Source organism: Ceraceosorus guamensis (genome assembly GCF_003144195.1).
Source record: "Ceraceosorus guamensis strain MCA 4658 unplaced genomic scaffold IE81scaffold_26, whole genome shotgun sequence".
NCBI classification, from domain to species: Eukaryota; Fungi; Basidiomycota; class Exobasidiomycetes; order Ceraceosorales; family Ceraceosoraceae; genus Ceraceosorus; species Ceraceosorus guamensis.
Genome location: NW_020290021.1, coordinates 240,973 through 261,074, shown reverse-complemented (window position 1 = coordinate 261,074; position 20,102 = coordinate 240,973). Strand labels below are relative to the sequence as shown.

General features: G+C 54.7%; 8 protein-coding genes across 8 annotated transcripts; 4 read left to right on the top strand and 4 right to left on the bottom strand.

The window, feature by feature from the left end:
* The first annotated feature begins 146 nt into the window (after window positions 1-146).
* IE81DRAFT_323153 (hypothetical protein) lies at window positions 147-2,214 on the top strand. The gene is made up of 5 exons (XM_025513852.1): window positions 147-604; window positions 684-1,264; window positions 1,342-1,497; window positions 1,574-1,763; window positions 1,843-2,214. The coding sequence occupies exons 1-5, from the start codon at window positions 557-559 to the stop codon at window positions 1,900-1,902; spliced, it is 1,035 nt and encodes a 344-aa protein (XP_025369964.1). The 5' UTR covers window positions 147-556; the 3' UTR covers window positions 1,903-2,214.
* On the bottom strand, window positions 1,843-3,245 carry IE81DRAFT_323152 (hypothetical protein). The gene is made up of 4 exons (XM_025513851.1): window positions 2,841-3,245; window positions 2,639-2,756; window positions 2,490-2,548; window positions 1,843-2,412 (listed from the first exon to the last, which is right to left on the bottom strand). The coding sequence occupies exons 1-4, from the start codon at window positions 3,193-3,195 to the stop codon at window positions 2,159-2,161; spliced, it is 786 nt and encodes a 261-aa protein (XP_025369963.1). The 5' UTR covers window positions 3,196-3,245; the 3' UTR covers window positions 1,843-2,158.
* A 232-nt stretch (window positions 3,246-3,477) lies between these two features.
* IE81DRAFT_323151 (Sec1-like protein) lies at window positions 3,478-6,922 on the top strand. The gene is made up of 10 exons (XM_025513850.1): window positions 3,478-4,131; window positions 4,270-4,360; window positions 4,427-4,808; window positions 4,929-5,087; window positions 5,154-5,269; window positions 5,344-5,537; window positions 5,642-5,816; window positions 5,917-6,107; window positions 6,185-6,293; window positions 6,376-6,922. Exons 1-10 carry the CDS (start codon window positions 3,797-3,799, stop codon window positions 6,808-6,810), a joined length of 2,187 nt encoding a protein of 728 aa, XP_025369962.1. The 5' UTR covers window positions 3,478-3,796; the 3' UTR covers window positions 6,811-6,922.
* Window positions 6,923-7,014: 92 nt separating this feature from the next.
* Window positions 7,015-8,020, bottom strand: IE81DRAFT_115987 (PHF5-like protein). Its single transcript, XM_025510133.1, has 4 exons — window positions 7,905-8,020; window positions 7,686-7,766; window positions 7,359-7,595; window positions 7,015-7,234 (listed from the first exon to the last, which is right to left on the bottom strand). Exons 1-4 carry the CDS (start codon window positions 7,910-7,912, stop codon window positions 7,219-7,221), a joined length of 342 nt encoding a protein of 113 aa, XP_025369961.1. The 5' UTR covers window positions 7,913-8,020; the 3' UTR covers window positions 7,015-7,218.
* Window positions 8,021-8,605: 585 nt separating this feature from the next.
* Window positions 8,606-11,445, top strand: IE81DRAFT_323150 (hypothetical protein). Its single transcript, XM_025513849.1, has one exon. The coding sequence runs from the start codon at window positions 8,831-8,833 to the stop codon at window positions 11,336-11,338; it is 2,508 nt and encodes an 835-aa protein (XP_025369960.1). The 5' UTR covers window positions 8,606-8,830; the 3' UTR covers window positions 11,339-11,445.
* A 166-nt stretch (window positions 11,446-11,611) lies between these two features.
* IE81DRAFT_347167 (hypothetical protein) lies at window positions 11,612-14,010 on the bottom strand (the record flags this gene model as incomplete). Its single annotated transcript, XM_025516124.1, has 4 exons — window positions 11,612-12,404; window positions 12,478-12,685; window positions 12,770-13,296; window positions 13,394-14,010. 4 exons carry the CDS (start codon window positions 14,008-14,010, stop codon window positions 11,612-11,614), a joined length of 2,145 nt encoding a protein of 714 aa, XP_025369959.1.
* A 448-nt stretch (window positions 14,011-14,458) lies between these two features.
* Window positions 14,459-16,495, top strand: IE81DRAFT_323148 (hypothetical protein). Its single transcript, XM_025513847.1, has 3 exons — window positions 14,459-15,283; window positions 15,356-16,189; window positions 16,270-16,495. The coding sequence occupies exons 1-3, from the start codon at window positions 14,628-14,630 to the stop codon at window positions 16,376-16,378; spliced, it is 1,599 nt and encodes a 532-aa protein (XP_025369958.1). The 5' UTR covers window positions 14,459-14,627; the 3' UTR covers window positions 16,379-16,495.
* IE81DRAFT_323147 (terpenoid synthase) lies at window positions 16,425-19,334 on the bottom strand. Its single transcript, XM_025513846.1, has 3 exons — window positions 18,604-19,334; window positions 18,182-18,526; window positions 16,425-18,108 (listed from the first exon to the last, which is right to left on the bottom strand). The coding sequence occupies exons 1-3, from the start codon at window positions 18,907-18,909 to the stop codon at window positions 16,651-16,653; spliced, it is 2,109 nt and encodes a 702-aa protein (XP_025369957.1). The 5' UTR covers window positions 18,910-19,334; the 3' UTR covers window positions 16,425-16,650.
* Window positions 19,335-20,102: the final 768 nt, after the last annotated feature.

Here is a 20,102-nt window from a genome sequence, read left to right as displayed (position 1 = left end):
CTACAAGCCAATACGTCTCGTGCGAGAGAAGTCAAATCACGTGACTATAGCCTTCATCGGCCGTAAACCACGAATGCGCGCGGTGCGCTGCTTGTCCAGGCATGGTGTCTCGCAGCATAACGGGCTTGGCCTCCACCTCGGTCTTAGGCGACGAACAGATGTCGACAAGTCGTGACGAGTTTGCTGCCGTCGTCATCAGCAGCTGTTATGTGGATGCTTTGGGTATGCTTGCCTTAACGGCGAGCTCCTCGACAGCCGACTGATCGTCCCGCGAACGCCGGGTCCCACATATATAGAAGAGCAGAGGCTTCAAACACCAGAAAGCAGCCATTTCATTACACAATACGCGCACAATCCTGACTTTCCTCTCACACTACGCATGTCCTATCGCTTCGCGCTCCCTGGCCGTCGTACGCTTGCAAACAGCCTGGAACGTGGTGCGTCTGCGCTCGTGCACAACCCAACAGTAGCTCAGTCCAGAAGTCTTTCAAGCCGAAGCTTGACTAGTGCCTTCAAATTTACGATTCATCCACCGACATCAGCATCTAGAAACATCATGACGGACACATCCAAGCAAGACCCTCAGACTGACGGAGCGGGCAAGGTGTGTTGCACACATAGCAGCGTTGCAGACAGCCGCAATGCGTGGTTTCGGCTGACAATGCTCCACCCATGTCTCGCAGTGGGCGTCGAAAGACGGGCAATTTCGTCGGCAAACATCCACTTTCAGGGATGCCATCTCCTCCGATCCAGGCTCGCCTTTCCCTCCCGAAGTAGGACGGTATCACCTGATCGTCGCGCTAGCTTGCCCATGGGCCCATCGTGCACTCATCGTGCGCGCACTCAAGGGCATCGATCAAGTAAGAGATCTACTGCCCGTCCACACTGTCGATTCATTCTTGGGCCCCGAAGGGTGGACCTTTGAACCTTATGGGGACGATGTGACCGGAGGCGTCAAGACTGCTAAAGGAACGGGCAACAAGATCCCAGGCCACGAGAGCAAGAAGCGGATCAGGGACTTTTACAAGGCTGCGGATCCCGAGTATGCGGCTAGGTGCACTGTTCCTGTCATTTGGGATAACAAGAAGGGGACCATTGTCAACAATGAGTCTTCCGAAGTCATCCGGTTTTTGAACCACGCCTTTGATCAATTCCTGCCAGAGGACAAGAAGACACTCGACTTCTACCCCGAAAAGCTCAGATCCGAGATTGACTCTCTCAACGAATGGGTGTACGATACGGTCAACAATGGCGTCTACAAGAGGTGAGACGAGGGCATGGCGTCTTGTGAGATTCGCATCTCCACATAGCTAACATTGCGCTTGCCACCCTTGTCTCCAGCGGGTTCGCAACCACCCAGCAGGCGTACGAGTCTAACGTTGTGCCACTCTTCAAGTCTCTAGACAGGCTCGAAAAGCATCTGCAAGAAGTTCACAATTCTGGCGCAGAGTTCCTCATCGGAAGTCAGCTGACAGAGGCTGACATTCGACTGTTCACGTGAGTTCATTGACCTTATCGAAGTGGATCAGAGTATCGACGCTGATGTGCGAAATCCGCTCGTTTGCGCGGCCAGGACGATTGTCCGCTTTGATCCGGTCTACGTGCAGCACTTCAAGTGCAACCTAGGCACGATCCGCGCTGATCACCCCAATCTGCACAAGTGGCTGCGAAACCTGTACTGGAAGGTGGACTCCAAGGCTTTCAAAGATACGACAGACTTTGAAAGCATCAAGAAGCATTACACCCAGAGCCATGCCAACATCGTGAGTGTCTTCGTGGAAGGTGGACCTCCCAAAAAAATCGTTGACCAACCTCGTGACGTATGTTTCGCTCCCACCACAGAACCCAACTCGAATCGTGCCTTTGGGACCCGTCCCGGACATTAAGCCTCTTGATGCTTAAGAGAGGTGACGTGGTTTCTTCGCTGGATCTACTCGTCGCATTGGTGTCCTTCGAACCATCACAATCCGCCGGCATGGGAACGCAAGATTTGCACCTTTCTGCGTGCTCTGGGCCACCCTCTCCCGAAATCGTTAGATGTATGCACCTGAGTCCTCATCTCGCCCAACACAGGCTTTTTCAAAACTTCGCTCTTCACCCTAGTGTGTTGCCAGTCTGCGCATTAAGCAAATTTTCTCCGTACTTGTCCAGAAACATCTCAGCCGTACCTGAACCCAACACCGAAGCCCGCAATGAAGCTAGCTTTCCACTGAAACCCAGTCGTCAAGAAGTTGATGAAACTGCCCCAGATCTTTGCCAATCTAGAGTCTTGCCAGGATGTGGGGGCGTTCTGATTGCCAGTCTGTTGAGCAGCTCGATCGGCTGCTTTTTCGTAACGAGAAGCTATGCCGGACCAATTTACGCTGATGAGATGCTGAGTGGAGAGATATTGGAGAAGGATAAAGGCGGCACCTGTGAGAACGAGTGATGAGACGATGAGCAATTGGACTTGCATGTGGCGCCGAGTACGCTGAACGCTTTGCCCTCACCCAGCAGCACAGCCAACAATTTGAGCCCCTTTTTGACAAAGACGCCAGAGCAAAGACCTCTGCGGGTCATGTGGCCATCGAAGTAGGAATTTGCAAGGGTGAGCAGCGTGGCGCAATTTTGTACTTTGCCATGGATTGCCTCCACTCACGCAATCGTACCGAAGCTCAAGTTGGCCACGTTCAATAGGGGCTCTTTGTTCGGCGAGGGAGGAGTCGGTCCACCTTCTGCTGGCGTCGGCGGTCGGCTTGTCGAGATAGGTGGCGAGTCTTGAGGCGGATCCAGAGTACGCGCAACAGTCAAAGTCAACCCTCGATCCGCTCTCCCAACGCAAACCCGAATCTCTTGCTCACCGCACTGCACCTCTCTTTTCTCTTTGCCGAAGAGCCCGAACGCCGCCAAGCCCATTGCAATCGAGACGGGTGCGCTCCTCCAAGCTCTGCCGGCGCTGCTCTTGTCGCCGGAGCGATGATGGCCAGTGTTGTGGGTGAAGTTAGCAGCACCGATGTTTGCGTGAACACCTGATCTTCCGAAAGACTTCAAAAATGATGACAATGGGACCGCTCGCGTGTTGTCCAACGCGGGTAAAGAGGCGGATGAGTGTACACAACGCTGGTGCGCGCAGCCGGCCAAGCCGAGCGCAGCTGCCCTCAGAGAAGCGGGGCCGATCCCCAGCATCGCGGTAGGAGAATACAGCCGCGTGGACATGGTGAGCCAGCTATTGGAGGTAATCGTAGAGACGAAGGGCCCGTCAAGATGATGCCTGTGTCAGCATGAGTCGATTCTTGATTCACTCACGGCTTGAGTGGTCGCGGGGATGCGCGCTGACTCGCGTCTGTGGAGGTTCACGCTTGACGGGGACTCACGTGAATCTTGAATGCAGCGCAAGCTGCTGCCCCGTGCGCTGGCTGGCCCTGCTGCTTTCGAAGATGCACCGTAAGGTGCGATACACATCCACGCATCCTCCTCGCTACACAAGCTTTGCTTGTCGTCACCCACACCTACATCACGCACAACACCCTGCACCGCATTTCCCTCTCGTCGACGCACCCGATACCATTCGCGTTGACGCTGGCAAGCGTATCGATCAGCACTTGTCGCCCAGTCCCACGTGCTCAAAGCCGGAGGCGGGCGAAGAAGTAGACGGCTCAGCCGATACTCTACAAAGCTTCTGTGTAGCTCAACTGGGCGCAAGGCGACACCTCCGAGCTTACCCGCATTTGCTCTATTGAGAAGGAGCGTTGTCTGCGAATGCTGCAGAAGGGCGACAATTTCCTTTACTTACCAATTTCCCAGGTCCAACACCGCAATGTCGAGCTCCTCCGCATCGAGCGCAGCAACACTGCGATCCGCTCAACAACAAAGCCTGTTGACACTCTTGCACTTCAATCAACCGCGTGAGGGCGGGGCTGCACGTCTTGGTGGTGCTGCGGGATCCATCATTGGTGGTAGTACAAACGGGTCAGATGGAGTGGGTGGTGCTGTCTACGATGCAAATGGTGCTAGTAAGGAGAGCAAGGAGATCACCATTCCGGATGCACCACCTGTTTGGAAGGTATTGATACTGGACAAGATCGCGCAAGAGGTGCTTGCTACGAGCCTGAGAGTGCAAGATCTTAGAGAGGCCGGTGTCACTTTGCACATGTGAGTGAATTGTTGTGCCATGAAGAGCGGACGTGTGCTCAAAGGTTTGATCTGCAAACGAGTTTTGGGCATCGCTGAACTGCCCCCCCCTCTCTTCCCCCCCGGCGCTCGCGTCGCTCTTGATACATTGGCCTATAGGCAACTCCACGCGGACAGATCAGCACTGCCAGATGTGCCGGCGATCTACTTCATCGCGCCCACAAAGGAGAATCTGACCCGCGTTGCACAGGTGAGTTGCGTGTCCTCAACGCCTGCGTGAGGCTCGCTTCCTGATTTGCCTACCTGCTACCTTCAGGACATGTCAAAGTCTCTTTATGAAGCAGTCCACATCAACTTCGTTGCGCCTCTACCGCGTTCCGGCACTCTCTTGGACGACTTTGCAGCTCAAGTGGCTAGGGATGGGACAGCATCTTTGATTGGAGGCATATGGGACCAGTATCTGAATTATGTGGTATTGGAGCCTTCACTGTTCTCTCTTCTGCCAGGTCCACCCAAAGGGGGCGACTCGCTCGTGCCGGGAGCGAAGAGCGGTCAGGTGAACGGAACTTCAGAAAAGGCAAGCAAGAGGGATTTGACCACCTACGAAAGGCTCAATGATGCTGCGGCAGGCGAGAGAGAGGTGGAGACGGAGACGGACCGCATCGCAGCCGGCTTGTTTAGCACTCTTGCGACTATGGGTGAGTCAGCGTGGGCTCGACTTTGCGAGGCATGTCATCAAACATTTCTCCGGCGTTCGACCTTGCCAAGCATCCCCTCTGCTGACGAGTCCAATGTCCTACAACGACCCGCGCGTGAAGGCACATTGCCAATCATCAGGTGTCCACGCGGTAATGCTGCCGAGCTTGTTTGCCGGAAATTGGAAGGCAAGATCAAGGAGCACATCAACAGTGCGCGAGGGGCGACGCACTTGTTCTCCGGCGATAGCGCTGGAAGCCCCTGGGGAAGCAGTCGACCGCGTGAGTATTCCCCTGTGGGAACGTTGCGCACGGGAGCATTACGTCCTGACCTGTCCTCTGCCTTAGTGCTCGTCGTCCTTGACCGAAATGTCGACCTGGTACCAATGCTTTCACATTCTTGGACTTATCAGGCGCTAGTTCACGATGTGCTGGACATGAACCTCAATCGGGTCACCGTTGTGGTGAGCATGGCGCCTTGTGTCCCATGGGTTTGCTTAAGCGATTGGCGCTGACCGCAGTGCGAGGGCCTCAACAGTCCACTGAGCAGGGCAAGACGCAAAAACGATCATATGATTTGGATAGCAGGGACTTTTTCTGGGCCAAGAACGCTTCTACACCCTTCCCGCAGGTCGCAGAGGATATCGACGCAGAACTGAACAGATACAAGTCTGACGCGGCCGATATCACCCGATCGACCGGTATCAGCAGCATGGATGAAGTTGGCCAGCTGTGAGTAGGGTGACGTGACTGAACATCCTGATGTTGCCTCCGAGACATGCAGCCGCTCGTACGAAGCTGACAATCCGGGACTCGTCGACGCGTGGCACGAGTAGAGATCTGTCATCTAATGCAGCGCACCTGAAAGCGGCAGTCACTGCATTGCCGGAGCTCACAGCTCGGAAGCAGACCATTGATGCGCACATGAACATCGCGACGTCGTTGCTTCAAGGCATCAAGACTCGAGGCCTGGACACGCTTTTCCAACTCGAAGAAGGCATTGCGAGACAGGTGCGTTTTGGCCAGCACCAGTAGTAGCACTTGCGATCCGTTGTGGTAGCGTCCCTGTCTCGTACTAATATAGTCTCTTGCCATCTCTTGCGACTCGCAGAACAAGACAGTCATCATGGACACAATCAAAGATCCGACACTGGAGTCTGTCGAGGACAAAGTGCGGCTGTTCATCATCTACTACCTCTCCGCTCCTGACAACGTCTTTGCGAGCCGCGCTGATGTGGAAGAATTTGAAAAGGCACTGACCGATCTCGGAGCTGATTTGCGCGCATTGCAATACGTCAAAAAGTAAATTTTGCGTGTACGGAGCGGTCTCGCAACGCGATTGATCACAGAAGCTGAATTCTACTTTTGTCGCCCCACAGAGTCCGAGAGCTAACGCGCATGACCATGCTTGCGTCGGCACCTGCACCTCAGCCCGCAAGCGGAGGCGGCGGCGAGCTGTTCCGAGGGTTCAGTTCGCTCAGTAGTCGTGTGAGTACAATCCTCAGCCGTATCTTGTAGCATGCACTGCTAATCCCACCCCTCACACGGTGCTCACCACGTGTGCTTGCAGCTCACTGATCGCTTGAAGGACAGCGGTCTCGAGAACATCGTTGCTGGAGTCAAGAATTTCTTGCCAGCACAGAAAGACTTGACGGTGACTCGCCTCGTCTCAGCGCTGTTAGACCCGAATTCGGCCTCCAACCAAGTACGCCAAGAGGTGGAAGATTGGCTCTCCTTCGACATGGCTCCACGTCGAGGCAGAGCGACAGCTGGCTCCTCTGCACAAACCGGAGCTGGATCCAAGGATGCCATCGTCTTTGTTGTCGGAGGAGGTTCTTACGTCGAGTATGCTAACCTGCAAGAATACGCTGCTAGGACTGCGAGGACGCAACCCGCAAACAGCGCTTATCCTACGCCTGGAAACAGCGCTCGGAGGATCACGTACGGATCTACGGAGATTCTGACTCCCAGCGCCTTTGTTGGCGCTTTGGCGAATCTGTCTTAAGTCCGCGGCGTCCAACACTACTTCATCTGCAAGGGCTCGAAGCTTTGCGATCGATTCTCAATGCATGCTTGTGTTCTACGTCCATACAGCAAAGATGAGTCTGGTATCGAGCCATGAAACGCAATGAGAGCGCGAGAACGGCATACAGGTGATCGTTCCAGAGGCAGCGCTCTGGCGAGGTGTCGAGGAAGTGCCCACTACAGCCATGAGCACCGTGCCCCCAGACTTGTCAGCCCATGATTTGGCGGTGTTATGCTAAACTTGCGTCACCTGTCCCTTCAATGTGCGCCATGCTTGGATGGAGGCCGAATGATGTGCAATGCATGACCAAATCGCGCGGAGATTCGAGCGCGGATCCGTGCTTGCCTCCAAGATGAGGCTTCGACGAGAGCAATGAATAAGGTCGCGCTACCCTCTTTGGAAACTGTGTAAGGCAAAAGGCAGAGAGAAGAGGGTATTCAGGTCAGCCATCAGGTTCCTCGAGCAGCTCTGCACAAGCCAGCCAACTCAACGACCGCAAAGTCCTTGCACCACCCACTCCGACTTACTTTTGTCCCTGATTCTTTTTCCTCAGGTAGAACAAGTCTGTCCTGCTAGCTCCCAGGTTGACGACTTTTGGACATCCATCCCTATCCTTTTCCAAGCGCGTACATTCGGCGCAATAATAAGCGTCTGAGATTCCTGGTCCGCCGCACACAATGCATCTTCCACCGTACGTGCCAAAATTGCACTCTTCGCAGATCCGAACCAAAGTGGCAGGCCGAACGTAAGAGTCACAGATTGGACTAAGCAGCGGGGAGATGTGTAAATGGTCACTAGGTGCTCGACACTCGTGGGTCTAGTAGCCTCTTGATTCGTGAGGTGCCAGTGCTCACCATTTTCCATCACACTTTTCACACAAGCGCCCGATTGCTATTCCAGGTAATTTCCTGCAGAGGATCAGGTCTGGGTGATGCCTGCGTGATGAAGGGGATGGAGAGCAAAGATCAGTCTTGAACACTTCATCCCGCTCTAGAATAGCATTTTGATTGTCTCTTGGTGCGGATATCCCACCCTTGCAAAGAATGCTGCGCTTGGAAGCACACGACACTCACTTGGACATGTTGGAGCCGGCGTAAAAACGTAGCCTCCTAAGAAGTGGATGGCAGAGCCCCTGCAAGCGCGCTGTCTCAGTGTCTCAGTCTTCGAATGGTGGACTCAGAGCTGCTTCAGACTGGCAGCTGCGCAATGTACGCGATGCGATAGTGGCGCACGAGATGTCTTGAGTTGAGATTGTAACGGTTGGAGGTTCCACTCTCAAGGACAGGACTCGAGATCAATGTCAGAGGCTGTAGGCGGCAGATGGGACAGCTCGGATGATATTCTCCTTGACATCTGCTGTTCAGAGCAAAAACGATTGCTGAATGCAACACACTGCTGCTCAGCTCGTGATTTTGCTCGTGCGCTGCGCGTTCTTGAGCTGCTGCAATCGAATGGTGCAGGCTGTCCTAGTCCCGCGGCTGGCTCTCTGCTTCAGGAGGGAGTGGCGTTGAGGGATCTTGCTCTTGATGAAGGTGGTGATGATGGAGAAAGCTGCGAAGGCTGGATCTATGATGAGTCTGGAAAAGACTGTTGCTACACGTCGATGAACTCATCTTGACTCCAAGCCGAAAGCTCTCTTCTGACTTAACTCCACTAGGACCGAGGCGTCACGTGATGCAGCACCACAATGGCCTCGAAATGCAAGCAAGCGATTAGAAGATGATCGTTCACTTTGACTCGTCAGACTCACGAGTCAAGACTTTTGAATCTCACTAGCTTTCCAACCGAGTTGTCGCCCTTTGGCTCTAACACCACCACATCCGTTGCATGCATGTGTTTCAGCAGCGCATATGTGCTCCCATAGGCACCTGTGCTGCTCGGCTGCCAAGTCGCCAGTGGTGATCGGCCAGTCATAGGCGCATCCAGCATCCAGCACCACCTCCACTCTCCGTGCAGACACGGCCTCGGACCCCAAATTCCAAACTCCTTCGACACGAGCATGACCTTACACACGCCTGCTCGTCCCTCTTCGTCCTTTGCTTCAAGCTCGTCTCGCACGCCGATAAGGATCGCACCACACGACATTGAAAGCGGCTCGCGACGAGGTGTGAGCCTAGACGCAGACGATTCTTCAGAATCCGAGTTGGAGCTAAGAAGCAGTACGGATGGTGGCGGTAGCAGCTCTAGCGCCAGTATAGATGATGGCGAGCTCAGTGGGAACAAAATGCTCGGAACTGCTGCAGGTGCCGTCAATGGCGTGGTCAGCCCAGGAGCGGAACAAAGGATGCACGAGGCGAATGGCTTGCCAGCCTCGAAGAACACAAGCAAGGACAAAGAGACATTGGATGAAGGATCGGCAGGCACCGAAGAGGGTTCTAACGAAGCATCATCTTCATCTAGACCGAGGCGTACTGCTTCGTCGAAAGCTCACCTGGCGTGGGAAGGCAGGGCTCCTGATAGAGCTCCCAGGCTGCTAGTAGAGGTTGAACCACGCAAACGTGCTCGGACGTCAATCTCTGCAGGTCCCAAACGTAGAGTCGGGCGACCAAGAAAGAATGCGGATGCATCAGCAGATGCCTTTGCTGGAAAGCAGGCTGGCAAGGTGTCGATCCCAAAGACTGGAGGGGCAGCATATGAGCGCGACGACTCGGAGGAGAGCGAATTGGCCAGTCGGAATAGCGATGCCGAAAGGGATTTTGATGCTTCAAGCCACACTCTCGATGAGGGCAAAGGTAAAACCGGAGCAGTAGTGCAGATCGATGTCACGCCTCGGAAGTCTCGCAGGCCAAGTCCAAGTGCCTCTCTCTCCCGCTCAGTCCCTTCGCCATTCGCGGACGAAGAGGAAGCTCCACCGGTCGTTGGGCCACGCAAGCGTGGTCGACCACCAAAGAATGCCAAGGTCAGCGCAAGCTCTTCAACATCGCAGTCTTCCACCCCCAGAAGAGGGGCCTCATCGTCCGCCTCTGGCTCAGCGTCAAAACGCAAGCGCATCACCCCTAGCCATTCGAGCGTATCAAGAGCCCGACCCACTCCCAGCACGCCGAGCGGTCTCACTGGCAGATCTGAGAAGCATGATGGACGCAAGGGGGAAACACAGGACGACGCTTCGGCATCGGCCTCACTTGTGGTGCCCACTTCATCGGATGCGTACTTTGCTGCGCACGCGAGCACTCGATCCAGAAAAGCAAAGGATCAAACCTCTTCTGCTCTTTTGTCTGCTCGCTTGGGCCCCCTGCGGCTATCTTCCATTGCCGATTTGTCCCAAGTGTCCACCACTCATACCGGCCTCTCCACTTTTCAACGTTCTCACAACTCGTGGAGGTACATGCTGCAGGATGGCTTTCCGATCTTGTTTCACGGCGTGGGAGAAATGAAACAAGTTCTGGACAGCTTTGCCAGTCGGATGGCCGAGGAGGGGTATGCAGACAGCGTCATCGTGAGGGGCGATCATGTGAAACGACCCGAAGAAATTCTAGACGCTGTTGAATTGGCGTTGGGCATGGAGAAGACTGGTAGAAGAAGGGAAGAAGACGACGTGTTTGCGACGCCAATTGAGAGGAGAGCTGCTCTCGTTTCCAAACACTTGCGTAGAGGAAGACGACGGCCAAAAGGTGGCAATCCTCTTCAAGACGACGAATACGACGATGACGACGACGACGACTGCTGGCTTGATCATTGGCAGGATGTTAAAGCAATTGCGGAAGCAGTCGATGATCTCGAATTTCCGCCTTTGCTGCTACTGATTCACAATGTGTCCAGCGCTCCGCTACTCGTTCCGCGAGCACAACGAGCGCTAGGCATGCTTTGCAGGAGCAAGCTGATCTGGCTGATGGGGAGCACAGCGCACGTTCGCGCAGCCTCCTTGCTAAATCTGCATCCTTCGAGCCCAAGGTGGGTGTTGCACGCGCTGCACACCTTCATTCCTCGAGAGCCTTCGGCGCGCGTAGCTCACTCAGCCGGACTACCACGGGCTTTGTACGGTTCCGCGTCTAGCAACAGCGCTCAACGACCCGTAGGATCGGCAGCACCCTCAGCGTCGCTTGGGATTTCCTCGGGCACTGCGCACGCAAACGAAGCTCAATCAGATCTGAGCGCAAAGCAAGCTCTTCACATCTTCAAGAGCGTAACGAACAATGCTCAGTCCCTCTTTCTCAAGCTGGCCAATCTACAATTGCAAAAGTTGCGCTCGGACACGCCTGCTGCTGCGCCGGGAAGCACGACGTACAGCGAATTGGGAACATTGGCAGCTCGCAATTTTATAGCTACCAATCCGGGATCCTTGGCCTTGGTGGTGCACGAATTCACGTCGCACGGCTTGTTGCGGGCCGTAGGATCCGATACGCAAATGGACAATACGGGATCGCAGTCGCAATCGGGCGTGCCTGCGACGCAGGTGGTGCAGGGTATCAGCACCTTTGCGTCTGCTACAACGCTGAGACTTGCTCTGGACAAGGAAGAACTCGAGAGGGCTGTGCAGCTTTGCACCGCTGCTAGAGCCCATCGATGAGTGATGCGCGAAAGGACATGCATCAGAGCCAAACCCCGTAGCGCCCCTTGTTGTGATTCACCATCCATACGCTGTACTCTTCGCAATGAAAGCAAAAAATTCGACACAGTCACGAGTGTCATCGTCGTGGGGAAGCAGACGCAATGCAGGGTGAGGTGACGTGAATCGTTGCAGCATTGCACTTCGTCCTAGAGTTCAAGCAGTGACAACATGGGCACTTTGAGCACTCGCAAGCACTCGCGATCACCTTCTGAGTCATGTGAAGTGTTGAACTTAGTACCAAAGCTGCAAGACCACCCAAAGAGCCAGCGGAGGAAAAGCTACGGCGCCAAAGTCCGCAAACAGAGAAGTTGCTGCACGCTTTCTCTTCTTCTTATTCCTTGGAACTGCTCCAGCTCCATACTGGATCTTGGTAGGGCTCAAAGAGCCCAAATCCAGGTGATCGTCCGAGTCCTCATCGGACGTGTTGCCTCGTGCTGTTCTGGATGAATCTTGCGCAGAGTCGACTTCCAGATCTACCATTTCCCAATCGTCTCTGTCAGCTGCGCTGGCTGCGTCGTTGGGAGGAGCATGTGCACGGGAGTACAAAGGAAGCCAAGAGGCGCGTTTTGCTCGTCCTGGTGCTTTGCCCAGCTTAGAAGATGTTACCTGGGAGTCCGCAAAGGAGAACAAGAGCTTGTCTCTCCATCCCATCCGCCTCAGGAGGGCTAAACAGCAAACCACTGCGACAGCTAGTCCAGCATAAACATGAGTCCAAATAAGTATCTGGTCAGGCAGCAAGTAGGGCGCATAGTGGATCCCCGCAGCCTCCGATGTAGGCCGCCTAGACGCGCCTTGCTCTTCTGTGGTGGTCGCGGCGGAGGGAGGGTAGAGATGCAGCAAGGCATAGCCTGGATGACGGATGCCATCCGTCATAGCAAAGCCCTTGAGAGTCAACTCAGGTACTTTGTTGGGTGGCAACCACGGAAGATTGCGAATGTCGGAGCGCCATAGAGAGTTGCTCTGCGAGCTAGATCGCACCTCTGGTACGTCGTGTAACATCTCGCAATGGTCGTGGTCGTCGCCGCTACAGCGCAGGATTTGGGCGTGTTAATGTGACTTGCATCTCCACACAAAAGCACAAAGCGATCATCTCTCACCTAAACACCACGCTAGGCCGAACAGACTCGAGCACCCATCGACTGACAGCTTGACCTATCTCATTCTTGTACGTGTGACCTGCATCTTCACCTTCGCGAAGACTGGACCTTGCTTCTCGCGTCACACCATGCGTGGCCCCCGCCAAGTTGCAAGGTGTGCCCGCCGGTCTGTAGAGCGGAATGTGTGTCATGAGGACGCGAGGCGGATCTGTTGATTGAAATTGATGACCCAGGCACTTAGCGAGACCACACCGGGCATGTGAGAGCATACGGGTTCCTCTTATAGACTTACGATCTTTACGTTTTGCAAGCTTGTTCAAAAAATCCTTCACTTCATGTGCCCCTTCGACGCTCGCATCGTCGTCACTTGCTTCTGACGGGGCACGCATCCGAGCCAAAGCCAAAGCGTCCAGCAATATGATTTCGTGTGTCGGAGGAAGAGTAGCGCTGTCCCCAGTACCATCGTGCGCCTTGTCAAGTCTCCCCCCAGCCCAGATAGGCACGATGACATTGATTTTTCTCAGCCCTTCATTATCCACCAACTCAAATTGTTCTTCCCTTGGCTTCTCTGGCAACGCCTTGGCTAGGCCAAGAGCTGGTCGAGACGCCCCGCTCCACTTTCCCAGCTTTAGATTGGAGAATGCCCCGAGTCCGTTCTTCGCCCTCGTGCCGAACGAGGCAATGTATCGCTGACGAGCTTGTGCATCCACTGGAATGGATGGTGATGGACCAAGACCTAGATCATGATTACCTGGAATGTAGATCGAAGGGGCACGCGGGGTAAAGAGCCTATCAAAGCGCTTCCGGAATTTTTTCCAGCTTGAAATTGAAGTGGCGAGCATTTTGAGTGTCAGCCACAAGGACAGTCTAAGCGCGCACATGCGCCGCCAGCGTAGCAACAACGATTCTCACTCACCTCTCATCCGACATTTCCCTTCTGCCCCCATCGAACAGATCGCCCAGCCAGACCACCCCATCGCAACTCCTTTTGGCTCCCTTGAAAGCTCTCCTCACGAAAGTGTCTGCAGCCCACCTGACCACCGGTCCCAATCTCTTTGGCACATCTTCATAAGTGTGCTCATCCACCAGCTGAGGATCCGCAACCAGCAGCAACCTTAGCGGTCTGCTCATTTTTTTGCGCGCAGAATTGCTGCTGGTCGAAGTAGATGGTTGGGAAATGAGACGCCAGCGCTCCCAGGTCAATCTTTCTGCCCAGAGCACAAGGGCCAGAGCGAAGAGCCGGAGGAATTGCACAGTCTGAGGTGCTCGAGTCAATGATCTGATCGTTCTTCGAGGTAGGACTGCTATTCTGTAAGTTGCGCTCAGAACCAATTCTGCAGGTCTCGAAAGCTTTTTCGGTGGAGCGCGCCTGGAAGAAATGTCACGTAAGTCGTTGCCGTTGGTGTTGGAGGCGGAGGCGTGAGCGCTGGACGGCATGGGTAAGATGAAGGAGCGTGATCTCGAAGAGGTGGGTGTAGAGCTTGCGCCAGCGTAGGAAGTTGAAGCAATCGATTGAGCTTGATTGAACATCATCTTCGTCTCGAGGTTGGCCAGGCAGATGCGTGGAGGCACGAGTGTGTCCGGTGAGTGAGTCTGCCGGAAGAAGAGGCCACCAGACGATGTGACCTGCAGGCGCTCAGAGGTAGCGCTCCCTTCACGTCGGCTCCCTTTGAAATTGCTGGCTAGCCGAGATCGAACAGGCTGGTCAGGAGCACCGGTCACACAGCCTCAATCACGATTCAGATTCTCGAGTGAGATGGTGATGGTCAGCTGCATGTGCCCTTTGCTGGAGCCCCAGCTGCTGGAGATCTATGTACGGTATACGGAACTTACTTCGACCTGAACCGTGGTGAGAGACGCAGCGCACGGACCTCATCGGCGCAATCGCAGCGGACGCGTGCACGCAGTCGTGAGTGCATATCGGAGACGCTGGACGTGGCGAGAATACGCCGACCATTCGATGCCCTTTCTCTGTGATTCGATGCTCTCTCATCATGACTCGACCATCATCTCGGCGCATACATGCTTCCACTTCCCGCTCTGGATCTGCTTGATGGTTCACATCCATCGTCTCGCTTTGCGGCATCTTTGAGCAATCTTGTACCTTTCCTGCTTAGTCTCGCAAGAAGTGCGTACTGACTGTGCCCAAGATGGCTGCTCGCGAAGCGTCAGTCCACAGGGCCGACCTGCCAAGCGACGTGTCAGCTCGCATAGGTCGACCCCTCTCTGATCTTCCGACGCCGAGCTGCGTGGTGGATGTACATCCCATGCGGAGCAACATTGCTAGAATCTATACTCTGTACGCTTCCACTTCCGGCAGGATCGGTATTCGCTGGCACCTCAAGACGCACAAGACCTGGCAAGCTACAAGGGAGATGCTGAGGCCGGCGTACGCCGATGAGCAAGGCACCAACAGGCGTGACGCAGTAGCTCTGGCGGCCGAGACTTGCGATGATGCGAGAGGGACTGATCGAGCGATCGTGTCTACTCTAGCAGAGCTGCAAGGACTCCTCACAGACGGCATCGTCAATGGCGCCAAATCTAGCATCCTAAGTCAGGTGCTGTATGGTCTGCCACTTTCCCCGGGTCGCATCCCGCGACTTGCGGCCATCAGAGCAGAGTACAAGCGTGCATTCGGCAGCGCGGTAGAGAAAGAGAACGGCACCACCAAGGGAAAGCCGACCGAAGTTCAGATCTTGCTGGACGATGTGCAGCAAATCGAAGCTCTCGAGGCGTTCACCAAACAACAGCAACCCAGTGCTGACCAGCCTTGGCAGGCCTTTATCAAGGTAGATTGCGGCTACCGGTAAGCCCTTATGCGTTCCAAGCTCTCGCGATCCGCTCTTTGCTGACTCCTGCAAAACGTTCAAACGTCTAGTCGAGCAGGCGTCCCATTCGAAACAAATCAGCTAACAAACGTCTTGCACAAAGCGCTTGCTTCTCCCGCTATCCACCTGGTGGGCTTCTATACGCATGCAGGTCATTCCTACGGCTCCAGATCCCACTCTGATGCCTCGTCAATGCTATCGACCGAGATCAATGCCGTATCTTCCGCAGCCAAAGAGGCGCATTCCATCTTACGATCATCCAGCTCGTCAGCTTCCAGACATCCTAATCAATCGATCGAGCAAATTTTCACCCTAAGTGTGGGAGCCACGCCTACATTCCACGCGGGTAGGGACAGCTCTTCTTCGGTCTGGAACCAAATCCTCTCTTCACTCCCTCCGAGCACATCTTTGGAGCTTCACGCGGGCAACGCACCCTTCTTGGATCTCCAACAAGTAGCTACGCGTCTGAACGATCCGGACGCCATTTCGCGCTGCGCAGTGACGGTGCTCAGCGAGATCATCTCCGTCTATCCGCGACGTCGCCCACAAGTCCTGTCTCTGTCTTCTGAGGAGGCCAGCCACCAAGCCGAGCAATCGTCCGAAGGGTACTGGGACGAAGCTCTGTGCGATGCGGCAGGCACTGCGTTGAGCAAGGATACGGGCCCATTTAGCGGTCATGGACACGTCTACTATCCCAAAGATTTGAGGGGTTGGAAGCTGGACCGCATATCGCAGGAGCATGGTGTGCTCGCTATCAGGGACGGACAAGTGGAGGAGTGGGAAAGGGAATGGGGTGTGGATGTTCAAAAGGAGAGGGGCAAGTGGATCAAGGGAGCTCCGAGAGCATTCAAGGTCGGCGAAAAGATCAGAATTGTACCTCAACAGTGCGTAAGCGGCAGCCGTTATGCCATGGCAAGACCTAGTCCAGTCGAGCTCTGACGCGTGCTTCCTACCTTGCACACAGCGCTTGTATGGTAGCAGCAGCCCACGAATTTCTCTACGTCGTCGACTCCTCGGACCAGTCAGGCGGCGGTACCATAGCGGATGTGTGGAGACCTTGGAAAGGATGGTAGAAAGGTGGAACACGCGCGAGAATGATCAATCTCGAAGACGTTGAAGAACACCAACTCTCATTGACTGGCCATCGTTCGTGATGAAGAGCATTCGCGTAAGATGTGCACATCTCACGCACGTATGGCAGCAGTACGGGCGTAATGTGGGTGACATTCGTGACTTGAGCGGATGCGGCACGCAGCATTGTTGTTCGTAGAGCACAGGCAAGCAGGGCAGGGTTAGAGTCATGCACGTCGAACGAGCCGCCCGCGTCATGCACGAACGCGAGCTCTCAACCCTCAGCATACACAGCACAAAGAGCGATCCACAACCTGTTGTAGAAAGAGACGAAAGCTCTTTCTCCTCTTTCCCAAGCTGATTCTTCCTGAGCTCTGATCTGATGAGCGATGGCCGCATAGACGCAGCAGGCTGCTCTGAGGCCTGCTCGAGCGGGCGCACAGGGCAAAGCCCTAAGCGCTGGCAAGGACTGTTCAAAGATATTTTCGGCGCGGTCCAACAAGGCCAGAACATGAGGTCGGACGTCCCTCGTCGTCGGTACTTGGTCGTTCTCTGTCTGGTTATGCTTGGCAGCAGGTTCCTCGGCCGCAAAGCATCGAATCTTGCCTAGAGAGAGTGCGTGCGAGATCCATTCGTCTTGCGGCTTTAAAATGACGAGGTAGCACCGCTGGAGGCTTTGTGCGTCGCTCACTACATCCCTGGCGATGTTGATGAGCTGCAACGCCACGCCCATATTCCTAGCGTTCCACAAAAGCTCTTCCATCCGCCGTGTCGAAGTGTCGCTTTTCTTGTCAACTCGAGCATTCTGCGCTCGAACATCCCGGCTCACGGCTAAGTCCTTGGGGATCAAGTGACCAGTGCGACCCAACACCACTCGAACGACCATCTCTCCAATCACTCCCGCGACACATTGGCAGTAGTCCATCAGCTGTTCTTCTGTGCGCATTGTTCGAGAAGCCTCGAACCTTGCGATGGCTAGGGTCGTGCTTCCGAGCTTCAGATCCATCTCGTATCCCCTCAAAAGCTCTCGGAAGAGAGACAGAGGCAAAATATGTCGCAGTGAAATGCACGCACAAGCGCACGCCCTCACCTCCTCCAGCTGATCAGCCGCGAGCCCATCATCCCCTTCACCCATGGAGAAGGACGATACCGCCCGGAGCACGTTGTGCCTTATTTGCGAGTCGGATTTGTCTTTCGAAGGATCAAAGACAGCTTCGATGACTCCATGCAAGAAGTCAAGCTTGACGTTTCGTTTGCTCGAAGTTCCTTCCGCCACTGCACTCGCTTTCGATTCGGCGGTGGGGACAACCTCGTCGACGACATCGTCGGCGGCCCTGCACAGCGCATACAGGCAGGACAGGTCCCTGCGCAAGTCCCAGGGTAAAAGTTTGGCAGCAGCAGCGAAGCTCTTGCTAGCTTTTTCCAGCACTCGCAAGGCGGTCCGAACATCGTCTGCTTCGTCGCTACGCTCCATGGACCCCTTTGCCGATCCAGATGAGAAGCTGTCGAAAGAAATGAAAGCTTTCCAAAGGGCACCAACGGTAGACCAGGCGAAGGGCAGATGGACTGCGCCTAGAGGTGCAACACTAGATGGAGCGCAGACGCGCAAATGAAACACAGTCGTGTCAAAGGCCAAGAAGGCGCTCAGCAGCAGCAAGTTGGTGACTGCAAAGAATGCGGCCTCTTCGATCGGCAGGTCGGACACTGGAAATATGTTCACCGAAGTGGCCTCCTGTGAAAGAGACGCTTGCGAGAGAGTCAACAGCCTAGGATGCCGCGATTGGAGCGATGCCATCGGAACTCACGTTGATGTGCCACGTTCCTCTCTGCATCGCGTAGCGATCAGCAGCACACAGAGCTAATGTCGGGATGATCCAAACAGAAAGCCATAAAGCTTTTCGGCCGAAAGACAGCGCTTGCCAAGCCCCTTGAACGCCGAACCAGAGGAGCGTGAGTGGGACTGAGACCCACCAGGCAATCATGCCGCCATAGTACGTGTGTGTCTCCTTCTTGGCGTAGTGCAAACCGACGCAGAAGACGACAATGGGCACCAAGAACAGCCTTCGCCGGTGTGTCTGAGACGCGGTGGGCGGTTGCCATCGAAGGATCAATGTGGCAAAGAGCGTCGTGATGAGCGATTGGATGATGAACTGGGGTACAATTGCGTCAGCTCTTTCGATCAGCAGGTGCGCAAGAGCTACGACTTGGCGCGGCAAGCTAGACTTACAAATGCGTACTCTTCCACTGGCACATGACCTATTCTAGCCAACACGCAGGTTTCCGGATAGCTCCAAGCTTTGTTCTTGACGATGACGTTATCCCACGGTGTAGTCCATACCAACGCTAGAAGGGATATCACCATCAGCTTGGCCTTATCCAGGCGAGCAAGGAATGGTCTTGCAAGACCATACAGCAACGCAAGCGATGGTAAGGTGAAGCGCAAATGAAAATCGGAATAGCGTAGAAGGCAGGCGGTTGATGGACTCGAGATGAATGAGCTGAGAAAGACGGTGATGCTCAAAACGACGTGCATCAAGAGGGGCGAGCGTCGATACCGAAAATCGCCAGTCGAACGCGCTCGCCGTGCAATGTGAGTTATCGTCGTCATTTCGTCGTTCTGAAATCGCTTGATCGTGCCAAGGTACGCTCTGTTACCAGTGAAGGTTGTCGTGAATGGAAAGAGGGCGCGAAATGGCCGTCTGAGTGGAGCGGACAGGAGACGTTCGGTGCAACTCGCATCCCGAACTTTGATGTTGCGTGAGGGTGGGTGCTAAAAGGACTCCAATTGATGGCAGAGGCCGGCCTGCGCCCGAAACACACAGCAGTCGTGAGTGCGAGTGTGAGATGATGGGGGGGAGGTTAGGAGGGGAGTGAGATCCAGATAAAGGCCGGCAAAGGGAAAGCAGCAAGGCTGATGAGAGTGTTTTTGCCTACCGTCTAGCCGAGGGCTTGACTCCATGACGAAGGAAAGGATGCAGCAGCAGCAGAGAGCAATTCGTGATTTGGCGGCAGAGTGGAGGGAGGACCGCGCGGCGCATGCAATCAGCAGGCAGCAGCATCCTGCCTGTAGCGGCTGCATCCATCCAGCATGCATCCATCCATCCATCCATCCATGACGGACCCTGCAGATCCGACCCGGCATGATCTGTCGGCACGGCTGGGTGCAGCACCTGCAAAGGAGCTTGCATGGCTGCTGATGGGCCGGCGGTCAAGCTCGCACTCACGCTCACGCTCCTCAGCCAGAATAGTCACGAGCGTGTCATAGGTATATCAGTATATTATAGGGCTCCTGTTTCACTGATACACAATTCAAGACTCTCGTCACGACCTCGCACGCAGGAAGGACCAAGCTGCCATAGCATTCACATGCCTGACCCGCATTCTTGATTGCAATTCACCTCAATTCAAGCTTACCATGAGCGACGAGGCAGCAACGTGACTGCACGTGCATGGGGCTCATTGAATTTCTTGGTCCGGCACTTGATTGATTGGTCTTATGCAGCTCAGCTGGAACAAATATCTGTGCAATTCGACGATTTCTTGAGAGTGGACAAATCGACCTCTGACATTTGTAATTCTTGCTTATTTTGATTGTCATCCGACCATCCACCCGCAGCTGATGATGTATGCCTTGCCCCCACCTTGTTGCCCCAGCCATCAGGCCAGCAGCGGAGCTCTTAGCATATGTTTCGTGCGTTACAAGACCAGCTATATAGCTGCAAGCAG